Here is a 26,604-nt window from a genome sequence, read left to right as displayed (position 1 = left end):
CTTTGGCATGATATTATGTGACAAAGAAGAAAGTCAAAATATTTTACCCCAAAACATGTTTCTTTGCCATATTTTGAAATGGTCCTGCAAAGCTGTGCTTTGTGGGGGAAAATATGCATCTGTAAAGAATCTCTATTAACGTAGCTAGATCTTTTTCTTCCAGACCCTCCCAAACCTGAAGAGACTGAAAGTCTAGCATCTTTTTAAAGGTCTGAATAGGAAACATTTGTCATCTGTCATCTCTAAGGGCAGCCATTATAAGACTTCAAAAGAACCTTTTGTGACTTTGGCCTGTGACAGCCCTCAGGGGGTCCTGAGAACATGTGCCCAAGGTGGTTGGGGCACAGCTTGGTTTTATACATTTTAGGGAGGCATGAGACATCAATGAAATACATTTAAGAAATACATTGGTTTGGTTCAGAAAGGCGGGACAACTCAAAGCAGGGACTTCCAGGCTATAGGTAAACGTAAACATTTTCTTTTTCTTTTTCTTTTTTGGGATGGAGTGTCACTTTGTCGCCCAAGCTGGAGTGCAGTGGCACCATCTCTGCTTACTGCAACCTCCGCCACGCCAGGTTCAAGCAATTCTGCCTCAGCTTCCTGAGTAGCTGGGTCTACAGGTGCATGCCTTTTGAACCTTTGAAGAACCTTTTGAAGTCTTATAATCTTTTATCTTAACCTGAACATGTCCTTCCTATTGATCCTAGGTCTTCAGACAATTGTCAACTCAACCAATTGTCAATTAGAAAATTTTTTTTTTTTTTTTTTTTTTTTTTTGAGACGGAGTCTCGCTCTGTAGCCCAGGCTGGAGTGCAGTGGCCGGATCTCAGCTCACTGAAAGCTCCGCCTCCCGGGTTTACTCCATTCTCCTGCCTCAGCCTCCCGAGTAGCTGGGACTACAGGCGCCCGCCACCTCACCCGGCTAGTTTTTTATGTATTTTTAGTAGAGACGGGGTTTCACCGTGTTCGCCAGGATGGTCTCGATCTCCTGACCTTGTGATCCGCCCGTCTCGGCCTCCCAAAGTGCTGGGATTACAGGCTTGAGCCACCGCGCCCGGCAATTAGAAAATATTTAAATTGGCCGGGCGCAGTGTCTCATGCCTCTAATCCCAGCACTTTAAAAGGCCAACGCAGGCAGATTGCTGACCTCAGGAGTTCAAGACCAGCCTGGGCAACATGGTGAAACCCCATCTCTACTAAAATACAAAAAATTAGCCGGGCGTAGTGGCATGCACCTGTAGTCCCAGCTACTCAGGAAGCTGAGGCAGGAGAATTGCTTGAACCCAGGGGATGGAGGTTGCAGTAAGCAGAGATTGTGCCACTGCACTCCAGCTTGGGCGACAAAGTGAGACTCCATCCCAAAAAAGAAAATGTTTACATTTACCTATAGCCTGAAAGTCCCTGCTTTGAGTTGCCCCGCCTTTCTGAACCAAACCAATGTATTTCTTAAATGTATTTCATTGATGTCTCATGCATCCCTAAAATGTATAAAACCAAGCTGTGCCCCAACCACCTTGGGCACATGTTCTGAGGACCTCCTGAGGGCTGTGTCATGGGCCATGGTCACTCATATTTGGCTCAGAATAAATCTCTTCAAACATTTTACAGAGTCGACTCTTCATCAACATGCCCATAACTGATGAGAAGCTTCATCAAAATTCTAGTGGACTGTCTAGTTCAGAAAATGGACCAGCCAGGTTTGCTTAAATGTACCCCTCTACAACTATGTCACTCCTACTTGGGGCTGGCTAGGTCAGGAGACCTGTCCCTAAACTAATGTACTCCATGTCTTAAGCCTTTTTTTTTTTTTTTTTTTTTTTTTTTGAGACACAGTCTCAGTCTGTCACCCAGGCTGGAGTGCAGTGGCGCGATCTTGGCTCGCTGCAACCTCCGCCTCCCAGGTTCAAGTGATTCTCCTGTCTTGGCCTCCCAAGTAGCTGGGACTACAGGTGTGCACCACCATGCCCTGCTAATTTTTGTATTTTAAGTAGAGATGGGTTTTCACCATGTTGGCCAGGCTGGTCTCGAACTCCTGACCTCAGGTGATCCACCCACCTCGACCTCCCAAAGTGCTGGGATTACAGGTGTGAGCCACCACGCCTGGCCCATGTGTCTTCGTCTTTTTTACTAATATTGATTATAAAATGGGTGAAACTTTGGATAAAATTTCTGCATTAGAATTTCTTTTTATATGTCCTGAAGCTTGTAACTACTTGCTCATGATTTTTTGTGTATGTTTAGCAATGTGCATGTCATTGATGGCCTTTGTAAAAGTATGTTCGACATAGTTGTGGAGACAGAGGCGCAATTAGAGTAGGTTGTAAGAATTAAAAGGAGTAGGCAAAAAGGCATGTGTATACCAGTGGCCTTCAAAGCGTACACAGACTTTCTTCTTAAGGGATCAATTCGCAGATCTTCAGTTTCATATAAACTCTTCCCTAAAATTGACTTGCCTAAAAGCATGTTAAGTGTTGTAGGCACAGCTTCTCTTTTCTTATTTCTGCTTTTACAGTCATCCTTTTTCCAAAAGGAAGGTATATATGTCCTCCTCCTTGTCTAACAATGGCACATTGCCCCAGGGTGTAAAAAAGGTCAAGGGTGACAAGCAGAGACACAATTCAAAGCATTCATATTAAGAGAGCAGTAACTCCAATGCCTTATTTTGCAAGTCACATTTTTTTGTTTTTGTTTGTTTTGAGACAGGGTCTCTGTTGCCCAGCCTGGAGTGCAGTGGTATGATCTCTGCTCATTGCAGCCTCGACCTCCCTGTTTGAAGGGATCCTCCCGCCTCAGCCCCCCAAGTAGCTGAGACTACAGGCACACAACACGCCTGGCTAATTTTTGTATTTTTTGTAGAGACAGAATTTTGCCATGTTGCCTAGTCTGGTCTTGAACTCCTGAGTTCAAGCTATCTGCCCACCTCGGCATCTCAAGGTGCTGGGATTACAGGCATGAGCCACCACACCTGGTTTGAATCTATAATTTCAAAGTTAAAAATTTTTTAAGTCAGAACTATGTAAAAAGTTATGCTTAGAAAAGTCTAGCTTCCTCAGCTCTATCCCTTCCACCTATTCCTTCCTCTGTCCCCCAGAGATAACCTATTTCACTATTTTTGGTACATCTCTGTTTCTTTCTTTTTTTTTTTTTAAGATGCAGTCTCACTCTGTCGCCTGGGCTGCAGTGCAGTGGCGTGATCTCAGCTCACTGCAACCTCCGCCTCCCAGGTTCAAGCGATTCTCCTGCCTCAACCTCCTGAGTAGTTGGGATTACAGTCGCCCACCACTACACCTAGCTAATTTTTTGTATTGTTAGTAGAGATGGGGTTTCACCACATTGGCCAGGCTGGTCTCGAACTCCTGACCTTGTGATTCGCCTGCCTCAGACTCCCAAAAATGCTGGGATTACAGGCGTGAACCATCATGCCCAGCCACATCTCTGTTTCTTTTTGCAAAAATAAATACATATATTTGTTTTTGGACTAATGTGGACATATTGTTAATTAAAATAGTAAATAAACTGTACTGTTAAAGAGAATCTATTAGATTCTTGTTTGTATTTCTTGAACGAAAGTATCTTGCTCTATATAGTTTTCTTTCCATTTCAATTCACAGAAATCGTCACTGTCCTTTTTTTTTTTTTTTTTTTTTGAGACAGGGTCTCATTTTGTCACCGAGGTTGAGTGGCATGATCTTATCTCACTACAGTCTCGACCTCCTGGGCTCAAGCAGTCCTCCCACTTCAGCCTCCCGAGTAGCTGGGACCATAAGGCTTGCCACCATACCCGGGTAATTTTATTTTTTGTAGAGATGACGTCTCACTATGTTGCCTAGGCTGGTCTTGAACTCCTGGACTCAAGCTGTCCTCCCACCTCAGTCTCCCAAAGCGCTGGGATGACAGGAGTGAGCCACTGCGCAAAGCCTGTCCTTGTTTTTTTGTGCTGATGTCCTATTATTCAACCCAGTCTCTTGCTAATGGACATTTGAGTTGTTTCCACATTATTGCTATTGTGTATAAATAATTCTACAATGAGTAATCTTATGCTCCTATTGTTCTATATTCGTCAAGATGTATCTTCATAGTAAATTCCTAGAAGTGGCATTACTGGACCAAAAGATAAATATATATGAGCATTTGCTAGACATTGCCAAATTCCTCTCCTTGGAGTAGTACCATTTTGTACTTTTACATTTTTGCCAACATGATAGATAGGAATTAGTATTTCAGCATATTTTAAATTTGCATTTCCCTCATAATGAACATGTTGAGCATTTCATTTAAGGGCCATTCATATGTCTTTTTCTGTGGACAGTCTGTTCATATCTTTTTTTTTTTTCATAATAGGTTTGTATCTTTTTGTCTTTTTCATCCTGATTTTTTTTTTTTTTTTTTTAGACAGAGTCTCAGTCTGTCACCCAGGCTGGAGTGCAGTGGTGCAATCTTGGCTCACTGCAACCTCCGCCTCCCGGGTTCAAGTGATTCTCCTGCCTTAGCCTCCTGAGTAGCTGGGATTACAGGTGCATGCCACCACACCCAGCTAATTTTTGTGTTCTTTAGTAGAGACGAGGTTTCACCATATTGGTCATGCTGGTCTTGAACTCCTGACCTCGTGATCCACCAGCCTCGGCCTCCCAAAGTGCTGGGATTACAGGTGTGAGCCACCACACCCAGCCTTTTCATCCTGATTTTTAAAGAACTTGTATATTAGCCTTGCAGTATTTTCTCCCAGTTTGTCATCTTTTCTGACTTCTTTTTGCCATGAAGTTTTCTTTTTTAAGTAGTTAAGATTATCAATCTTTCCTCTTATTTCTTTCTCCTACTCCTTGCTTATAAAGTAACTCATCCATATTTTCTTCTATTACTTACATGAATTAATTCTTTACATATAGCTCTCATTTGGATTTTATCCTTGTATATGGTGCCAGGTATAATCCAAATCTGTATTTTTCAAAATATTCAGTTGTCCCAGTGATATTTATTAAAAAGCTATCTAGTGATTTGAGATGCCGCTTTTGCTATATATTAAACTTCTTTATTTTCTTGAGCCTATTTCTAGACTTTCTATTATGTTACAGTGATTTGCCAACACACTCAGTTTTTACTGCAGAGGCTTTATAGTATACTCTTGTATCTTGTAGGACTAGTCTGTCTCTCTGAACTAAATTGAATTTTCTTTTACAAGATTTTCCTAGCTCTTCTTTCATATTTATTTTTTTCCTATGAACTTTATAATCAACTGATCTAGTTCCAGAATAAAAGGTATTTGTAGGCCGGCACGGTGGCTCACGCCTGTAATCCCAGCACTTTGGGAGGCCGAGGCGGGTGGATCACGAGGTCCGGAGATCGAGACCATCCTGGCTAACACGGTGAAACCCCGTCTCTACTAAAAATACAAAAAATTAGCCGGGCGTGGTGTCGGGTGCCTGTAGTCCCAGCCACTCTATAGGCTGAAGCAGGAGAATGGCAGGAACCCGGGAGGCGGAGCTTGCAGGAGCCGAGATCGCGCCACTGCACTCCAGCCTGGGCTACAGAGGGAGAGTTCATCGCAAAAAAAAAAAAAAAAAAAAAAAATTGCCCTCCAGGCTGGGCACGGTGGCTCACGCCTGTAATCCCAGCACTTTGGGAGGCCGAGGCGAGCGAATTGGTGAAACCCCGTCTCTACTAAAAATACAAAAAATTAGCCGGGCGTGGTGTCGGGTGCCTGTAGTCCCAGCTACTCGGTAGGCTGAGGCAGGAGAATGGCGTGAACCCGGGAGGCGAGCTTGCAGTGAGCCGACATCGCGCCACGGCACTCCAGCCTGGGCGACAGAGCGAGACTCCGTCTCAAAAACAAACAAACAAAAAGAACAAACAAACAAAAAAAACTGCCCTGTGGACTCAATTTAAGGAAGTGCCATGAGCCAGTAATGAGAAAAATATGTTTTTTTTTTTTGGAATGGAGCCTCGTGCAGTGGCGCGATCTTGGCTCACTGCAAGCTCCGCCTCCCGGGTTCCTGCCATTCTCCTGCCTCAGCCTCTGGAGTAGCTGGGACTACAGGCACGCGCCACCACGCCTGGCTAATTTTCCGTATTTTTAGTAGAGACAGGGTTTCACCGTGTTAGCCAGGATGGCCTCGATCTCCTCACCTCATGATCCGCCCGCCTTCCAAGTCCTGGGATTGCAGCCACCGCGCCCGGCCTTTTTTTTTTTTTTTTTTGAGATGGAGTTTCGCCATTGTTGCCCAGGTTGGAGTGCAATGGCATGATCTTGGCTCACTGCAACCTATGCCTCCCGGTTCAAATGATTCTCTTGCCTCAGTCTCCAGAGTAGCTAGGATTATAGGCACCCACCACCACACCCAGCTAATTTTTGTATTTTTAGTAGAGATGGGGTTTCACCATGTTATCCGAGCTGGTCTTGAACTCCTGACCTCAGGTGATCCACCCACCTCAGCCTCCCAAAGTGCTGAGGTTACAGGTGTGAGCCACCACGCCTGGCCTTAATGGGACTTTTTTAAAAAGTTGGTTTTTTGAAAAACCTTAAAATATATCAGCCTTGGACAAGATTGATTAATGAAAAGAAAAAACAATACGGAATACTAATTAGAAATTAAAAGCCTCCTTGGTTGGGTGCAGTGACTCATGCCTGTAATCCCAGCACTTTGGGAGGCTGAGGTGGGTGGATTGCTGGAGCTCAGGAATTCGAGACCAGCCTCGGCAACATGGCAAAACCCCATCTCTACAAAAAATGCAAAAATTAGCAGGGTGTGGTAGCACATGCCTGTGGACCCAGCTACTGGGGAGGCTGAGGTGGTAGGACTGCTTTTGAGCCTAAGAGGCAGAGGTTGTAGTAAGCCTAGATCACCCCACTGTACTTCAGCCTGGGTAACACAGTGAGACTCTCTGTCTCAAAAAATAAAGAAAATAAAGAAAAGGTTCCTTAATGGAGAAATAGTAGATAGGTGTGGCCACGTGAGTGAATTCAGGCAACTGAATGTGAGCAAAAATGATATATGCCACTACCAGCCTGTCCCACAAAAGTGCCTCACAAGCAATACCCTGCTCTCTCTCTCTCTGTCCTCTGACTTGAGACAAAACACCACCACACCATGGAAGCCATGTTTTAAAGAGACTGGAACCAGAACATGAGAAGAGCCTTGAATTACCAATCGAGAAAGCTGCCTGCCAATCAGGAACACATATTTGCATTTTATTCAAATGCGAAATAAACTTCTATTGTGTTGGAACCATTTTTTGCAGTTAGCATTACCTTAAACCAGAATTTAGTATGTAATAAATGCAGTATTTCAAACTAGTGGAAAAATTGTATTCAATAAGCGTGTTTATGGACACTGGAAATTGCACAGCCATCAGAAAGAAAAAAAAAGTTGGATGCCTATATCACACATTATACCATGTGAAAACTTTCAAGTGGATCAGATATTTACATGGGAAAATAAAACCATGCAAGTTTTAGAAGAAAATACGAATTTCTTTATAGGCTTTAAGTGTGAAAGGTCTTTCTAAATGTGACTCAAATGTAAAGTCGTGAAAGATTAGATTGGTAAATTTGAGTAGCTAAAAAATTTTAAAAACCTTTCAGAATGGCCAAAAGACATAATTCACCAAGGAAAAAAATGCAAATGAAAAACAGGAAATTGGTCGGGCGCTGTGGCTCACGCCTGTAATCCCAGCACTTTGGGAGGCCAAGACGGGCAGATCACAAGGTCAGGAGATCTAGACTATCCTGGCTAGCATGGTGAAACCCCGTCTCTACTAAAAATACAAAAAAAATTAGCCGGGCGTTCTAGCGGGCGCCTGTAGTCCCAGCTACTCGGGAAGCTGAGGCAGGAGAATGGCGTGAACCCAGGAGGTGGAGCTTGCAGTGAGCCGAGATTGCGCCGCTGTACTCCAGCCTGGGTGACAGAGCAAGACTCTGTCTCAAAAAAAAAAAAGAAAAACAGGAAATTATTTGTTATTCGTATCAGGCAAAAAGCTAGTACCCCTACTAAATAAAGAACCCTTAGAAATTGATGAGAAAACACTAAAAATCCAACATAAAAATGGGCAAAAGGGGTAGCCATGGTGGTTCACACCTGTAATCCCAATACTTTGAGTGACTGAGGTGAGCTGATCACTTGAGCCCATGCATTTGAGACCAGCCTGGACAACATTGCAAAACCTTGTCTCTACAAAAAAAATATATATATATATATACAAAAATCAGCTGAATGTGGTGGTGTGCATCTGTAGTCCCAGCTATTTGGGAGGCTGAGGTGGGAGGATCACCTGAGCCAGGGAAGATCAAGGCTGCAGTGAGCCATGATCACATTACTGTACTCCAGCCTGGGTGACAGAGTAAGACTCTGTCAAAAACAAAAGAAAAGGAAAAGGAAAGGGAAAGGAAAAAGGAAAGGAAAGGGAAAGGAAGGAAAAGGAAAGGGAAAGAGAGAGGAAAGAAGAAAAGGAAGGAAGGAAGGGAAAGAAAGAGAAAGAAAGGAAGGAAGGAAGGAAGGAAAAGAAAAGAGAAAGAAAAGAAAAAAGAAAGGAAGGAAGGAAGGAAGGAAAAGAAAAGAAAAGAGAAAGAAAAGAAAGAAAAAAGAAAGGAAGGAAGGAGGGAAGAAAGGAAAAAGAAAAGAAAAGAAAAGAAAAGAAAAGGGCTCCATGCAGCATTTACCTAGCTTGCCTTTCCACCTTTTGCCCTGTGAGGACACACAAGAAGGCCCTCACCAGACCAAATGCCAGTTACTTGAGCTTAGACTTCCCAGCCTCCAGAGCTGTGAGAAATACATTTCTGTTCTTTATAAGTTATCCACTCTGGGGTATTCTGTTATAGCAGCATAAATGGACTAAGACCATGGGCAAAGGATATAAACAGGTAATTTTCAAAAGAGAAAACATAAGTGACCAACAAACTTACGAATGTATGTTCAACCTCATTAATAATCAGGATATATAAATAAAAATAAAGAGACTATTTCATACTCACTGCACTAGAAAAAGTATAGTTTATCAGTACCTGCAGTCATCATTCACAGACATTCAGATCCTAAAGGTAGGAGTGGGAACTCTTTGAAGTTAGATGTGGTCACAAGACTTGTTAAAACAAGTGTTAGCCAATTAATTGTCAGCAGAATTGATATGGTCACTTGTGTGCAGAAATTGGGAAGAGCCAAATTTGAGCCCTTTAGTCAGTTTTTTCCCCCTACTTCATAGAAGCAAGTGTCAGGATGGAAGTTCTGTCAACCCCGGTCCCTGAGTGACTATGATAACAGAACTTCATGAAGAAGAAATAGACCGTTGAATTAAGACACTGAGATTTCTGTGATTGTGTTACTACAGCATAATTTAGTTATTCTGACTGATATAACCCCAACTGTTGCCGAGGAAACAACAACTGGGGCTTTCATATGCTGCTTGCGAGCCTAAGCTGGTACACCTCTGGAGAAAACTTTTTGCAAATGTTTAGTCAAGTTGACAATGTGCATACGAATGTAGGCACAAGAAAAATGAGCGAAAGTTTTGCTACAACATTAAAGAAAAAACTGAAAATAACCTCAATGTCCGTAGACATGAAATATATTTTAGTAGATTAATAGAATAGATTACTATTGAGTAGCTAAAATAAACTTAAGCTACCTGAATCAAAATATATAATTCTCAAACAAATAGAGTCTAAAAAATTGCATAAGGATATGAATAGTATGAGGTTATTATATAAAGTGTACATAACATATTATGCTGTAGCTACATAAAATATGTAGTAAAAGTATAACAACATGCATAGGCATAATAAGCATCAAATTCAGAGACATGTTCACTTCTGGGAAAAGAAGAGGAGGATGCAGGATCCTCGGTGATAGGGTATTTGTAATGTTTTATGTCTCATTTCAAAACATCAAATGCTATTATGTAAAAATGATGGGTGGTGGGTACCTGGATATTTGTTGTATTATCCTTTGTACTTTTCTGTCTACTTGAAATACTGAATAATAATTAAAAAGAAAATATGAGCAAGCAAAAAGAAAAAGAAAAAGCATCTATAAGTCTTCCTCTCCTGCTCCATCTCTGAAATCACCTAATTAATATATTGATGTAAATCTGTCCAATGTTCTTCCATATCTCTGTGTCTCTGCCTCACCTGGATAGGACGAAAAAAGTTATTCAGATAACTTATTCAGATAACTACGGTAAAAGTGTACAGTTTAGCAGGCTATGTACTCTACACCTTAATTTACATGTTTAGAAGATGTCGTTTTGCCAAGTTAAAAATATTTACTAAAAGGAGAAACATTTCATTATAATTATTATTATTATTATTATTCAGACAGGGTCTCGTTCTGTTGTCCAGACTGGAGACTGGCGTACAGTGGCATGATTATCGCTCACTACAGCCTTGACCTCTTGGGCTTAAGTGAGCCTCCCACCTCAGCCTCCTGAGTAGCTGGGACTACAGGCATGCACCATCATGCCTCACTATTTTTTTTTTTTTTTTTTTTTTGTAGAAATGGGGTCTCACTATGTTTCCTAGGCTTGTCTCACATTCTCAAGCAATCTTCCTACCTTGGTCTCCCAAAGTGCTGGGATTACAGGTGTGAGCCTCATTATTATTATTGTTGTTGTTGTTGTTACTGTTTTTGAGACAGTCTCATTCTATTGCACAGGCTGGAGTGCAGTGACGCGATCTTGGCTCACTGCAACCTCTGCCTCCCGAGTTCAAGCAATTCTCTGCCTCAGCCTCCCGAGTAGCTGGGATTACAGGCACCTGCCACCACGCCTGGCTAATTTTTTTGTATTTTTAGTAGGGATGGGGTTTCACCATCTCGGCCAGGCTGGTCTTGAACTCCTGATCTCATGATCCACCCACCTTGGCCTCCCAAAGTGCTGGGATTACAGGTATGAGCCCCCACGCCTGGCCTAGCCTCATTATTCTTTAAGAGGTTGAATCAATTTGCTTGCTATCACCTTTTTTTTTTTTTTTGAGACATAGTCTCGCTCTGTCGCCCAGGCTGGAGTGCAGTGGCGCCATCTCAGCTCACTGCAACCTCTGCCTACAGTGATTCTCCCGCTTCAGCCTCCTGAGTAGCTGGGATTACAGGTGCATCCCACCATGCCCAGTTAATTTTTGTATTTTTAGTAGAGACAGGGTTTCACCATGTTAGTCAGGCTAGTCTTGAATCCCTGACTTGTGGTACACCCACCTCCGCCTCCCAAAGTGCTGGGATTACAGGTGTGAGCCACTGTGCCTGGCCGCCATCCACTTATATTGATTTGTTTAGATTCTTTTTTTTTTTTTTTTTTCCAGATGCAGTCTTGCTCTGTTGCCCAGGCTGGAGTGCAGTGGTGCGATCTTGGTTCACTGCAACCTCTACCTCCCAGGTTCAAGTGATTCTCCTGCCTTAGTCTCCCGAGTAGCTGGGACTACAGGCATGCGCCACCGTGCCCAGTGAATATTTGTAGTTTAGGTAGAGATGTGGTTTCACCATGTTGGCCAGGCTGGTCTCGAACTCCTGACCTCAGGTGATTACAGGTGTGTGCCACCACATCTAGCTAATTTTTGTATTTTTAGTAGAGACGGAGTTTCACTATGTTGGCCAGGCTGGTCTTGAACTCCTGACCTCAGGTGATCTGCCCACCTCCTCGGCCTCCCAAAGTGCTGGGATTACAGGCGTGAGCCACCACTCCCAGCCAAAAAAATATTTATTTTTGAGTCTCACTCTGTTGCCAGGCTGGAGTGCAGTGGCGCGATTTTGGCTCACTGCAGCCTCCACCTCCTGGGTTGAAGCTATTCTCCTGCCTCAGCCTCCCAAGTAGCTGGGACTACAGGCATGTGCCACCACGCCACCAGCTAATTTTTGTATTTTTAGTAGAGATAGGGGTTTCACCATGTTGGCCAGGATGGTCTCAATCCCCTGACCTCCTGATCTGCCCACCTTGGCCTCGCAGTGCTGGGACTACAGGCATGAGCCACTGCACCCGGCCAACAAAATATTTCTAATAGAGCAGAAGAGCTGGTCACAGAGTCAAGACCAATAACAAGAAGACAATGAGAACATTAGACTGCTAGAGTGTGTCAATGTTGTGAGCACAATACCACACAGAAAGAAGAGGTCAGCAGCTTCATGAAGGAGGTGAGATTTGAGCAGGGCCTTGAACAAGGGAACAATTTCAATAGGCAGCAAACAAAAGACAACCTTCTAGGTGGGGGAATAACGTGAGCCAAGCCAAAAATGGGAATAAGCACAATACAGCTATTTCTAAAAGTCCTTCATGTGGTCTACTAGTAATAGCTAACATTTTTGAGCACTTACTATATGTCAGGCAGTATTCCAAGTCCTTTCATGTATTAATTCGTTTAACACAGCAACACTGTCATCAAGAGCGCACTGCTCAAACCACTTTTTCTGTTGCTCTTAGACACAGTGCCATCTCTGGGTCTCAGTTTGTCTGTCTGTAAAAAAGCAGATAATAACACTGCCCTGTGCATGATGGATATACATACATGGGCAAACACAAGAAGAGATTAAACAAAATGATGTAACAAAAGGATAAATTGGTGAGATTACGGGTTATATTTCTATTACCCAAATGCAATTTAATGCAATATTGGCTTTTTTGAAACAGTTTTCTGGCAATATAATCCACATATCATACAATTCACCCATTTAAATGGTACAATCCAGTGGTTTTAAGTATACTCTCAGTTATGCAACCATTACCATAATCAGTTTTGAACATTTTCATCACCTCAAAGAGAAACTCTATAACCTTTAGCTATCATCCCAAGTGCCCATATCATTCTTCTCTTTCCCTGAGCAACCACTAATCTTGACTGTCTCTATATATTTCCCCATTCTGGACATTTTATAAAAGTGGAATCATATGTGACGTTTTGTGGTTGTCTTCTTTCACATAGCATGTTTTCAAGGTTTATCCATGTTGTAGCACAAACCTACTTCATTCCTTTTTAAAATTTTTATTAATTTTTTTGTAGAGATAGGGTCTCGCTATGTTGCCCAGGCTGGTCTTGAACTCCTGGGCTCAAACAATCCTCCTTCCTCGGCTTCCCAAAGTGTTGGGATTACAGGCGTGAGCCACCATGCCCAGCCTTTATTTTTTATTGAAAGTGAAATTCACATAAGAAAATTAACAAAAGTGTACAATTTAATGACATTTAGTGCATCCACAATGTTGTGCAACCACCACCTTCATCAAGCTCCAAAACATTTTCATTACCCCAAACAAAAACCACACATCCGTTACGCACACATCCATTATGCAGTCACATTTTCTTCTCTCCAGTCCCTAACAATTTTTTTTTTGAGAGTCTCACTGTGTTGCCCAGACTGGAGCACAGTGCAGTAACATGTTCTCAGCCCACTGCAACCTCCACCTCCCAGGTTCAAGCAATTCTCGTGCCTCAGCCTCCCAAGTAGCTGGGATTACAGGAATGCACCATCATGCCCAGCTAATTTTTGTACTTTTAGTAGAGACAGGGTTACACCATGTTGACCAGGCTGGTCTCGAGCTCCCGACCTCAAGTGATCCACCCGCCTTGGCCTCCCAAAGTGCTGGGATTACAGGCGTGAGCCACTGCGCCTGGCCAGTCCCTAACAATTTATAATTTGCTTTCTGTTGCTATGGATTTACCCATTCTGGATATTGTATACAAATAGAGTCATGCAGTGTGTGATCTTTTGTGTCTGGCTTCTTTCGCACAGCAAAACATTTACAAGGTTCATGCTTTTTGTGACTGATTAATATTCCATTGTACAGGTATACGACATTTTCTTTCTCCGTTTATCAGTCAATAGATATTTGGTTTTTTTCCCACATTTTGGCTATTGTGAATAGTGTTGCTATGAGCATTTGCGTACAAGTATTGGTTTGAGTACCTGTTTTCAATTATTTTGCGTATATATCTGGGTCATATGGTAACTCTATATGTTTAACTTTTTGAAGAACTGACAGGTGGCTTTCCAAAGTGGCTGCATTATTTTACATTCCCATCAGCAGTGTAGAGGGTTCCAGTTTCTCCACATCCTTGGCAACATTTGTTGTTATGTAGCTTTTTGCTTATAGCCATTCTACTGAGTGTTAAAGTGATATCTCACTGTGGTTTTGATTTGCATTTCCCTTATGGCCAATGATGTTGAGCAACTTTTCATGCGCTTATTGACCGTTTGTATATCTTCTTTGGAAAAATGTCTATTCAAGTCTTTCACCATTTTAAAAATTGGGTTATTTTTCTTTTAAATGTTGAGTTGTAGGCATTATTTATATATTCTGGATACACATTCCCTTATCAGATACATACTTTGTAAACATTTTCTCATATTCTGTAAGCTATCTTTTCACTTTCTTGATGTTCCTTGAAGCACAAAAGTTTTTAATTTTGGTGTCCAATTTATTTTTTTGCTTGTTGCTTGTGCTTTTAGTGTCTAAGAATCCATTGCCAAATCCAAGGTCACAAAGATTTACCCCTATGCTTTCTTATAAGAGTTTTACAGTTTTGACTCTTACGTTCAGGTCCTTTGATCCATTTTGGGTCAATTTTTACATATGGTGTGATGTAAGGATCCAACTTCATTATTTTGCATTAGCCTGTCTAGCTATCCTAGTGCCATTTGTAGAAAAGACTATTCTTTTTCACCCTTGATGAAAATCGGTTGACCATGGAAATGTGGGTTTATTTCTGGACTCCCAATTCTGTTCCATTGATCTGTATGTCTATCCTTATGCCAGTACTGCACTGTCTTGATTATTGTAGCTTTGTAGTAAGATTGGAAATGGGAAAGTGTAAATCTTCTTTGTTGTTTTCCAAAATTGTTTTGGGTGTTTTGAGTCCCTTGAGTTTTCACATAAATTTTAGAATCAGCTTGTTAATTTCTACAAGGAAGAGAGTCTCTTACAAGTCTCTCTGCTAGAGACTGTGGTGAATCTGTAGATTAAGTTGAGGAATATTCCCATCTTAACAACATTAAGTCTTATGATCCATAAACATAGGATGTCTTTCCATTTATTTAGGCCTTTAATTTCTTTCAACAATATTTTATTTGAATATGTTTTCAGAATGTTTTCTATTTGTTAAATTTATCCTTAAGCTCTTAATTTTTTGATGTTATAAGTTGTTTTCTTAGTTTCAATTTTAGATTTTTCATTGCTACTGTATAGAAATAAGTTGATTTTGTCATATTGATCCTATATCCTGAAGTGCTGCTGAGCTCAATTATCTAATTTTTTTTAGTGATTTCATAGAATTTCCTGCATACAGGATCAGGTCATCTCTGAATAGATAGTTTTACTTCTTTTCCAGTTTAGATGCATTTTATGTCATTTTTTTGGCCCGACTGCTCTGGCTAGATCCTCCAGTACAATATTGAATAGAAATGTTGAGAATGGGATTGTCTTGTTCCTGATCTTAGTGGGAAAGTATCCATTTCTTCACCATTACGTGTAACATTAACTGTGGGTGTTTTGTAGATGTCCTTTATCAAGTTAAGGAAGTTCCCTTCTATGTTGCTGTTTTTTTTAGTCATGAAAAAATATTGGGCTTGTCGATTGCTTTTTATGCATCTATTGAGATGATTGTGAAACCTTTTTTTTTTTTTTTTTTTTTTTTTGAGACAGAGTCTTGCTCTGTCACCTAGACTGGAGTGTAGTGGTGTGATCTTGGCTCACTGCAACCTCCGCTTCCCAAGTTCAAGCCAATTCTTCTGCCTCAGCCCCCCGAATAGCAGGGATTACAGGCATATGCCACCATGCCTAATTTTTGTATTTTTAGTAGAGACGGGGTTTCACCATGTTGTCCAGGCTGGTCTAGAACTCCCAAACCTTGTGATCTGCCCGCCTCGGCCTCCCAAAGTGCTGGGATTACAGGTATGAGCCATCGCACCCAGCCAATTGTGAAACTTAAAAAAAAATTATATTGATACAGTGTATTACATTAATTGATTTTCAAATATTAAGTCAACTTTCCATTCTTGGAATAAATTTCCCTTGGAGTATAATTATTTTTGTATGTTGCTGGATTGCACTAGCGTATGTTGAAGATTTTTGCATCTATATTCATAGGAGATATTGGTCTGTAGTTTTCTTTTTCTTGTGATATCTTTGTCTAGTGATGTCTGGGCTTTTCTTTGTAGGCAGTGTTGGACAATTCAATGTCTTTAGTTGTTATAGAGCTATTCATATTTTCTCTCCTTTTGAGTCAGTTTCAGTAGTTTGTGTCTTTCTAATAATTTGCTCATTTAATCTAAAGGCACACAATTGTTCATAGTACTCCTTTATAAGCCTTTTTGTTTATCTTCTTTTTTTTTTTTTTGAGACAGAGTCTTGCTCTGTCGCCCAGGCTGGAGTGCTGTGGTGCAATCTCGGCTCACTGCAAGCTCTGGTTCCCAGGTTCACACCATTCTCCCGCTCAGCCTCCCAAGAAGCTGGAACTACAGGCGCCCGCCACCACGCCCAGCTAATTTTTTGTATTTTTTAGTAGAGACGGGATTTCACCACGTTAGCCAGGATGGTCTCGATCTCCTGACCTCGTGATCCACCCACCTCGGCCTCCCAAAGTGCTGGGATTACAGGCGTGAGCCACCATGCCCAGCCTTGTTTATCTTCTTTATATCTCTTCTTTCATTTCTGATTTTAGTAATTTGAGTCTCCCTTAGTTTAACTAAAAGGTTTGCCAATTTAAAAAATCTTTTCAAAACCTAGCTTTTGGTTTTGTTTTTCTCTATCGCATTTCTCTTCTCTAGTTCATTTGCTTCCATCTTTATTATTTTCTTTTAGTGTGCTTTTAATTGCTACTCTTTTTCCAGTGTCTTAAGGTGGAAGGTTAAGTGCTTGATTTGAAATCTTTCTTCATGGCTGGGCGTGGTGGCTCATGCCTGTAATCTTAGCACTTATGGAGGCAAAGGCAGGCAGATCACTTGAGGCCAGGAGTTCAAGACCAGCCTGGGTAACATGGTGAAGCCTCAACTATACTAAAAATACAAAAATTAGCCAAGCATGGTGGCACATGCCTATAATCCCAGCTACTTGGGAGGCTGAGGCATGAGAATTGCTTGTGTCCGGGAGGTGGAGGTTGCAGTGAGCTGAGATCACGCCACTGCACTCCAGCCTAGGCAACAGAATGAGACTCTGTCTCAAAAACAAACAAACAAAAAACAAACCAAAAAACGTTCTTATTTTTTATTGTGTATATTTAAGGTATACATGATATAACATACACATATACAGTAAAATGGTTACTATAGTGGAACAAATGAACATATATATCCATCATCCTTACATAGTTATACATTTTCCTCTCTGTGGGCAGGAACAGCTATAAGCTACTCATTTAGCAAAATTCCCTAATAAAATACTTTATTACTAACTATAGTCTTCATGTTGTATATTAGATCTTTTTTTTTTTTGCATAAAGGAATATAAAACTATTTATTAACCACTGGTTCACCAGTATTTACAATCAAGTAAACAATATACAGTTGGATAACACTCTGATTACTACAAAGTTGTTCTTCCTGGCTTTTGTTGAACTAGTAAAGCAAATAACTGAAGATTGAGCCTACATGTAAGGAATCAGTTGGGGTAAAGAAAAAACATGCAGGTCAATAGGTCAGCTTACAAAAGGTTGTTCACACATTTATGGCAGCAGGTCCTCAACTGCCAACATCTCTAACCATCTGATTAGGTTTATATAAGCCAAGTCTTACATATTCCATTCATCATTACCTTTTAGTCAATGTAGCAACAGGGATTTCAACATTTTGTTAAGGAATGGCTCACTAGGGAAATTTTTAAATTTTCATTTAACTTAGTTTTGTTCAGCTAGTTAAAACACACTAGCATTTGTCTAGTTTCCTCATCTGGATGAGAAAACCTGCTGCGATGGCAGTGATAAAATCTTTCCTTTTAGGAAATTTGCAAATAAACCACTGCAATTATAGATACTTTAAAATTATCCAATTTAAATTGTCCTATTTAGAATTACTTATTTCCCTTGAAATGTATGGCTTCAGGAAAATTTTCAATTTAACTTGAAGTGATTATTTCTTATTTTGCTCGGAATAATGGCATCTCAGAAACGGTTTACCTGTGATTTTTTTGTTTGGGTGAATGCTTAAAAACAAAGAAAAATTTACATATGCATTTTATGGATACACACACACACAAAAAAAGACATGTTAAAAACCTAAAATGGTCCTTAGGCTTATAAGAATACAAGTTTTGATTGAGTAATGACTACGGACATTTCCCCCAACATTTAGAAAAGCTGTTCTTTAATGAAGAGGAAATAATATACCATGGTATCAAATGTTCTTTTCTGATAAAAGAAGCAACTACAGAAAGCTTTTATTTTATTTTATTTTTATTTTTATTTTTATTTTTTTTTTTTTTTGAGACGGAGTCTCGCTGTGTCTCCCAGGCTGGAGTGCAGTGGCGTGGTCTCGGCTCACTGCAAGCTCCGCCTCCCGGGTTCACGCCATTCTCCCACCTCAGCCTCCCAAGTAGCTGAGACTACAGGCGCCCACCACCACGCCCGGCTAGTTTTTTGTATTTTTAGTAGAGACGGGGTTTCACCATGTTAGCCAGGATAGTCTCGATCTCCTGACCTCGTGATCCACCCGCCTCGGCCTCCCAAAGTGCTGGGATTACAGGCTTGAGCCACCGCGCCCGGCCAGAAAGCTTTTATTTATTTGTTCAAAGTAACCAGTGCTATGGATGCAAAAAACCCCCCAACAACTCTTCCAATGCTACTTTCAAAACAAACATATCAAACTTGATTTTCATTAGGATGCAGTTATTTCATCACACTAGTAAATCAAAATCCAAGACCCAAATTATATATATATATATATATATATACATAAATATATATAAAAAAACAATGTGAACAATTATTGAGCTTCATCTTCTGGACAAGAATGCCAAGTTAGTCTCTCTTCATAAAAAGCAATTACAATTTGAAGACACTTCATATTTGCCTCTTTCGCCAGCACCAAGTCTGCCTCATCTGAATCTTTCCATTTCATAAGAAACATCAATTCTCCACTGCTGTCTGTGGCACCAATTATTCTTTCAGGATCAAGACCTCTGGCAAATCCTCTTGGTTTGTCAGCAGCATCTCTTTTCTTCTTTGATTTGCTGTCATCAGATTCACTATCAGATAAAGATTTTCTTTTTGTACCATCTTTTTCTTTGCCACCTTTCTGAGAGTTAACAAATGCTTCAATCAACTCTGGACAATCTAAATTTTCTTCAGGTTCCCAAGTATTGTCAGCATCTGTAAATCCCTTCCACTTCAGGAAATACTCCACTTTCCCATTCACTACACATCGATCTAGTACTTTTTCCACCACAAATTCTTCAGGCTCTGCCTCTTCAACTTTTTTACTCTTCCTATTGTTTTTTTCCTATTTTTTGAAATGTAGTTTTATTGGAGGCCATTTTTTATTGCAGACGTGAAGAGCTATTATTCACCACCTCCGAGCTGCTCCAGGTCGTGGGTCTGCAGCGTCTCCGGCCCTGCATGCCTACAGCTCGAGCCTGTATATTAGATCTTTAAACCTGTTTATCCTACATTATTTCTTCCTGTTTATTTAAGCATTTACAGCTACAAATTTCTCTCTAGGCACTGCTTTAGCTACATCCCATATGTTTTGGTATGTTGTCTTTCTTTTCATTTATCTCAAAGTATTTCCTAATTTCCCTTGTGATTTCTTCCTTCACCCATTAGTTACTCAGTAGTATGTTAACTTCCACATGTCTGTGGATTTCTCAGATTTCCTTGTTCTTTCTCTTTCTTTTTTTGAGACAGGGTCTTGCTCTCTTGCCCACGTTAGAGTGCAGTGGTTTGAACATGGCTCACTGCAGCCTTGATCTCCTAAGTCAAGCAATTCTCCCACCTAAACCTCGCGAGTAGCTGGGACTACAGGCATGTGCCACTGTACCCAGCTAATTAAAAATAAATTTTTGTAGAGATGGGGGTCACATCATGTTGCCCACGCTGGTCCCAAACTGCTGGGCTCAAGTGATTCTCCAGACTTGGCCTCTCAGTGCTGCAATTACTGATGTGTGCCACCACACCAGCCTCTAATTTCTATTGTGGTTATCGTATATTATTTTTAATTCCTTTGTGGTTAGAGAACATACTTTGTATTATTTCTTTCCTTTAAAATGTATTGGGTCTTGTATTATGGCTTAACACATGGTCTATCCAGGAGAATGTTCCATATGCACTGGAGAAACATGTATATTCTGCTGTTGTTGAGTGGAGTGTCTATAGATGTCTGTTGGTTTCGTTGGTTTATAGTGTTGTTCAAGTCATCTGTTTCCTTGTCAATCTTCTGCCTTATTGGTCTATCCATTATTGAAAGCCCATTCTTGTTGAATTGTGTTATTTCCCCTTTCAGTTCTGGCAGTTTATACTTTATGAATTTTGGTGCTTTTTGGTCACATATGGTTATAATTGTTGTATCTTCCTGATGCAGTGACCCTTTTATTATAAAATGTCCCTCTTTATTTCTAATAATTTTTTGAAGCCTATTTTGTATAACCACTCCTGCTTATGGTTGCTGTTTGCATGTTATATAATTTTTTATCCTTTTACTTTTAATCCATCTGTGTCCTTGAATTTAAAGTCTGTCTCCCATATACTGCGTTTAGTTGGGATTTTGTTTTCTTATCTAGTCTGATGTTCTCTGCCTTTTGATGGATAACATATTCACATTTAATGCTATTATTTATATAGCTGGATTTACTTTTGCTGGTTTACTTTTTGCTTTCTCCATGCCTCCTATGTTTTCTGTTTCTTTATTCCTCTTTTCCTTTCTTTTGCATTAAGTAAATATTTTCTGATGTAACATTAATTTTTAAATGATTTTTTACGATATAGTTTTTGAATTGTTTCCTCAGTTGTTGCTCCAGGGCTTACCATACATACATCTTAACATCAGAATCTGCTTCACATTTACAATTCCAAAGAGATATAGAAACATTATTCATATATAGCTCCATTCCCTGTTTCCTCTTGTGGTATTGTTATACATCTCTATATATGTTACAAACCCAGTAATATATTGCTATAATTATTACTTTACTTTTATACCTTTTTAAAAAGCTGAGGGAAGAAAATGGAGAAAAAAATATACTTACAGCTTTTGTTGCATTGGCCTATAAATATATATTTATAGCTTTTATTGTATCAAATTTATTTCTCATTTCTGGTTCTCTTCATTTGTTCCTGTATTATCACTGGGAGTCATTTCCTTAGTCCAATATAGCTTTGCTCCCATCCACCTCTTTTGTGCTGTTATTGGCAAATACATCACATTTCTTTGGTATAGTCCCAACAATAAAATTATATACATATTCAATTGCTTTTTAAAATTAGTTAAGAAAATAAATATGCATGCCATCTTTACTAATGCTTTTGTGTATTAGTATCTAGAGTCACTTGTTTCAGCCTCAATAACTTTTTTTTTTTTTTTTGAGGTGGAGTTTCACTGTTGTTGCCCAGGCTGGAGTGCAATGCCACGATCTCGGTTCACTGCAACCTCTGCCTCTCAGGTTCAAGTGATTCTCTTGCCTCAGCCTCCCGAGTAGCTGGGATTACAGGTGCCTGCCACCACACCCAGCTAATTTTTGTATTTTTAGTAGAGATGCAGTTTCACCATGTTGGCCAGGCTGGTCTCAAACTCCTGACCTCAGGTGATCCACCTGCCTCGGCTTCCCAAAGTGCTGGGATTATATGTGTGAGTCACTGTGCCTGGCCGCCTAAATAACTTTCTTTTAGTATTTTTTGTACAGTGGGTCTGATAGCAATGAATTATCTCAATTTTTGTTTATCTAGGAATCTCTTCATTTTGTCTTCATATTTGAAAGACAATTTTTGCTGAATGTAGGATTTCAGATTTTCTTTGAGCACTTTGAATGTTATCCCACTGCCTTCTCCTTCTCCTTCATTTTAGGACAGGATCTCCCTCTGTCTCCCATGCTGGAGTACAGTGGTGTGATCATAGCTCACTGCAGCCTCCAGCTCCTGGGCTCAAGTGATCCTCCCACCTAAGCCTCCCAAGTAGCTGGAATTACAGGTGTGTGCCACTATGTCTGGCTATTTAAAAAATTCATTTGTAAGGCCGGGTGCGGTGGCTCACGCCTGTAATCCCAGCACTTTGGGAGGCCAAGGCGGATGGATCACCTGAGGTCAGGAGTTCGAGACCAGCCTGACCAACATGGCGAAACTCCATCTCTACTAGAAATACAAAATATTAGTTGGGTGTGGTGGCCTGTAATCCCAGTTACTTGGAAGGCTGAGGCAGGAGAATCACTTGAACCTGGGAGGTGGAGGTTGCAGTGAGCTGAAATTACACCACTGTACTCCAGCCTGGGTGAAAAGAGCAAAACTCCATCTCAAAAAAAAAAAAAAAAAAAAAAAAACAAACAAAAAAAACCCAAACAATTATTTGTAGAGGTCTCCCTGTGTTGGCCAGGCTGGTCTTGAACTCTTAGCTTCAGGCAATCCTCCCTTCTTGGCCTGAGCCACTGTGCCTGGGCTGTTATCCACTGCATTCTGTTCTCCACTGCCTCTGATAAGAAGTCAGCTGTTGATCTTATTGGGGTTCTCTTGTAAGGAAGGATTTTTCTTTTTTTTCCTTTGAGACAGAGTCTCGCTGTGTCACCCAGGCTGGGGTGCAGTGGTGTGATCTTGGCTCACTGCAACCTCCACCTCCTGGGTTCAAGCAATTCTCCTGCCTAAACCTCCCGAGTAGCTGGGACTACAGGCGCATGCCACCATGTCCGGCTAATTTTTTGTAGTTTTAGTAGAGATGGGGTTTCACCATGTTAGCTAGGATGGTTTCAATCTCCTGACCTCGTGATCTGCCCGCCTCGGCCTCCCAAAGTGCTGGGATTACAGGTGTGAGCCACTGTGCCCAACCATAAGTAAGGATTTTTCTCTTGCTTCTTCAAGCTTTTCTCTTTGTCCTTGACCATTTTTTACTATAATGTGTGTTTGTGGATATCTTTGCATTTAACCTCTTAGAGTTTGTTGAGCTTCTTGTATGTGTAAAGTTTTCCATCAGATTTGGAAAGTTTTCAGCCCCTATTTATTTAAATATTTTTTTTCTCTTCTTTTCTCTCGCTCCTCTCCTTTTGGAACTTCCATTAGATGTACGTTAGCAAGCTTAATGATGTCTCATATTTCTCTGAGGCTCTGTTCATTTTTCTTCATTCTTTTTTTCCGTTTATAATTTTATTTTTAGACAAAGAAAAAAGTGGGAAAAGGTGGGAAAATATAAGGATGGAAAACAATTACCTAATCACTTTGGTGAGCTTATGAGATGCTCATAATTCCATAGCATCTTCACCATAAAATGCTGCAGTGGTTACTTATTATCCAAGTGTTCATGTTTAATATACTGTTGAGATAAAAGGGTGGCCATCAGGTCAGCTTACTTAACTTTCTATTCTGCTCAGAACTTGAAGCTGCCCAGATTTCAGCAGAATTCACCTGGACTCATGTCTACATCAAACTAATCTAGTATAACTTTCTATAGGTGACAGACTGATCTTGAGAACCCATGACAAGGTATTTGTGACAAGGCCTCTATCTGCTGCAACTCCAACAGATACAGATTACGATGATGCCAGGCTGAGGACAGTCCAGATCCTGGAGATACCACCCAAAAACATGAACTCCAGAGGAAAGGTTTTTGGTGCCAGCTGCTCCAATCACTGTTCTAGGCACTGGGGACATAGCAGTAGTCAAGAAGACCAGGTCTCTGTTCTGGTGTTCACATTTTATCATGGGATACAGATTGCAAAACCAACAAATAAAGGAAGGAAAGTATCAGAGTAATAATGTCAGGTATGCACAGAAATAAACTATGAGGTGATGAGAGTGACTTGGATGGATATTTTATACTAAGCACATAGGAAATACCTCCTGTGAGGAAGTAACATCTAAACTAAAACCTGAATTATAACAGCCTTCTAGACAGCGGGAATGGCTAATGTCAAGGAATGGAAAGGTGGGAATGACTTACTACATTCCAACATAGTAATTAAGAGGGAAAATGAAGTCTGAGAGGCAGCCAGGGGCTAGGCCATGTAGGACTAGTGTAGGTTGGGATGGTTTTTTTTTTTCTTCTTGAGACAGTGGCACGATCTCAGGTCACAGCAACCTCCACCTCCCGGGTTCAAGTAATTCTCCTGCTGCAGCCTCCTGAGTAGTTGGGATTGCAAGCACTCACCACCATTTCCAGCTAATTTTTCTATTTTTTAGTAGAGATGGGGTTTTGCATGTTGGTCAGGCTGGTCTCAAACTCCTGACCTCAAGTGATCTGCCCATCTTGGCCTCCCAAAGTGCTGGGATTATAGGTGTGAGCAGCTGCGTCCAGCCCGAAGGTTGGATTTTATTCTAGGTTTGATGGGATGCTATTAGTGTTAAGCAGGGGAGTGATGTGATCTGAGTCACACTGAAAAATCACGAAAGTTGTTTTGTGCACAACAAGTTATACAGAGGTTGAAATGGAAGCTGGGGAATTACTTACGAGGCATTTGTAGCACTTCATGCAAAAGATGTTAATAACTGGGGGTGGTGATAGTGGAGATAGAGAGAAGCAAATGGATGTGCAGTATGTATGGGACTAGCTGATAAATTGAATGTCAGGTGTGAAGAAAAGAGAAGAGTAAGGAATACTTTCTAGATATTTGCCTTGTGCACTTCGGTAGGCAATAATGCCATTTACTGAACTGGAAAAGAATGGGTTTGAATAAGCAGGGAGTTTGGGGGCAGGAATGGGAAGGGATATCACAAGTTCTGTTTTGATTATGTTAATTAAGTTGGAGATACCTACTGGTACTCCAAGTACAAATGTTAAGCAGACAGTTGAATAAACTAGTCTAGAACTACAGAAAGCGTGCTGCAGTTACCTGCTTTCAGTCTGAAGAAGCTGCCAGTGAGGCAGGAGGCCTCTAAGAGAAAATTTTCAGGCAACCCAAGGGAAAACTATTTCAAGAAGGTGTTGGAATGTGTCGATAAGCCCAGGTTCCAACCCCAGTATGTAGTTTACTTTGCCTCGCTGAACGTTCTTTTCCACCTGTAAAATGGGATAATGCTCAATTTTTTGGGGGGGGTGTTGTGAGGTTAAAGAAGATAAAGAATATATCAGGAGCATGATCTTCAGTATATCCAAAGCATTCAACAAATAGCAACTACTAGGACCATCACCTTCAGTTTGCTAAGTATTGGCTGTGTTCATAAACAAATAGTAAGAACCAAACTGGCTATATTTTCTCAAGGAAAGATACATCTTAGAAAGAGAGCTGCTATTAGACTTCGCTATGGCCTTCACTTACTGTCCTTCAGTTGAAGCCTCTTTGAAAACAGCATAGCTCCCTACCACATACCTCCCTACCACGTATCAGGAAACAGTATTCTTTACCTAGCTCTTTCTACGAATGCCACTTACTTTGCCTAAATAAGATAAGACATTTAATACGATTTTCTTTTAAATCTCAAATGATGCCATAGAAACATGAAAGTATTAGGTGCCTCCCTTCTTGCACTAAATACATACACGCACACACATACACAGTCTTAGCAACTCAAGTTACAGGAAAGGGGATATGAAACTCTCAAAGAATTTAGGGTACCTTCCACATATTAACATAACAATGCAACAATAATAGCAAACCTTTATGGAGGGCTTACTATAGGCCAGAAAGTACTGTGCTAGTTGTTTTAGATCTATTAACTCATTTAATTGCCCCAAAATCTTAAAAGGGTGGAATAATATTATTCTTGTACCATCTTCCCCAACAGATTAGCTTTAAATAAGAGACAGAGAGTTAGCCTATTAGAATTAAACTGGATAGGTATCCCAGTCCTGGGAGGTGTGACATAGTTGCTCAGTGAATAGCTGAAAGTTGGCTGCAGAATTAATTCCAGGAATTAAAGACAAAATCCATTTTTTTGGTTTGTTTTTATATTATAACGTGCCTTTAGTAGATGAGCTTGACAGAGTTTCAGCCTCAGCTTCCAAAGCAATAAGCACATCTCACTGTAGCTGGCTGAGTATTGTGAAGAAGGAAAGTAACAAATAAATGCAATTGTGTACAATCAGCATTGTTATCAGATCATCTTTTCTGAAGTATTTTATCTCTTAAATGTTTGGTAAATCTTTACCAGCATAACCTCATTTAAAATAATCTTTTTTTTTTTTTTTTTTTTTTTAAGACAGGGTCTTGCTCTGCTGCACAGGTTGGAGTGCAGTGGCACAATCATGGCTCACTGAAGCCTTGAACTCCCAGGTTCAAGCATTTCTTCCACCTCAGCCTCCCTAATACCTGGGACCACAGGTGCATGCCACCATGCCAGGTTAATTTTTTTAATTTTTATTTTTGTAGAGACGAGGTCTCACTATGTTACCCAGGCCGATCTTGAACTCCTGGGCTCAAGCAATCCTCCTGCCTTGGCCTCCAAAAGTGCTGGGATTGCAGAGGTGAGTCACTGTGCCTGGCCTAAAATAATCTTAAAACTTAAAAATTTCACCTTGTAGCAGAGATAACTTTCCATGAAAACTTGTGGAATCTAGAGCCACTCTGGACTTTTTTTCTGAG

General features: G+C 40.6%; 1 protein-coding gene and 1 pseudogene across 4 annotated transcripts in view; both read right to left on the bottom strand.

Moving 5' to 3' along the window:
- Positions 1 to 9,537: 9,537 nt before the first annotated feature.
- KIAA1841 (KIAA1841 ortholog) overlaps positions 9,538 to 26,604 on the bottom strand; it is a 75,705-nt gene continuing 58,638 nt past the window's right edge. For all 3 annotated transcript variants that reach the window (XM_025354231.1, XM_025354232.1, XM_025354230.1), the window contains exons 21-22: positions 12,288 to 12,427; positions 9,538 to 10,117 (exon numbers count right to left, since the gene is read on the bottom strand). In XM_025354231.1, coding sequence (XP_025210016.1) covers positions 12,332 to 12,427 — 96 coding nt within the window. In that variant the 3' untranslated portion in view covers positions 9,538 to 10,117; positions 12,288 to 12,331. The remainder of the gene's footprint in view (positions 10,118 to 12,287; positions 12,428 to 26,604) is intronic.
- Positions 17,382 to 19,522, bottom strand: LOC112604795 (annotated as a pseudogene). Its single transcript, XR_003115281.1, has 2 exons — positions 18,668 to 19,522; positions 17,382 to 18,330 (listed from the first exon to the last, which is right to left on the bottom strand). The product of XR_003115281.1 is annotated as a chromobox protein homolog 3 pseudogene (transcript).

Source organism: Theropithecus gelada, chromosome 13 (genome assembly GCF_003255815.1).
Source record: "Theropithecus gelada isolate Dixy chromosome 13, Tgel_1.0, whole genome shotgun sequence".
Taxonomy (NCBI): domain Eukaryota; kingdom Metazoa; phylum Chordata; class Mammalia; order Primates; family Cercopithecidae; genus Theropithecus; species Theropithecus gelada.
The sequence above is the reverse complement of the archived record's forward strand: the minus strand, read 5'-3'. Positions and strand labels throughout refer to the sequence as shown.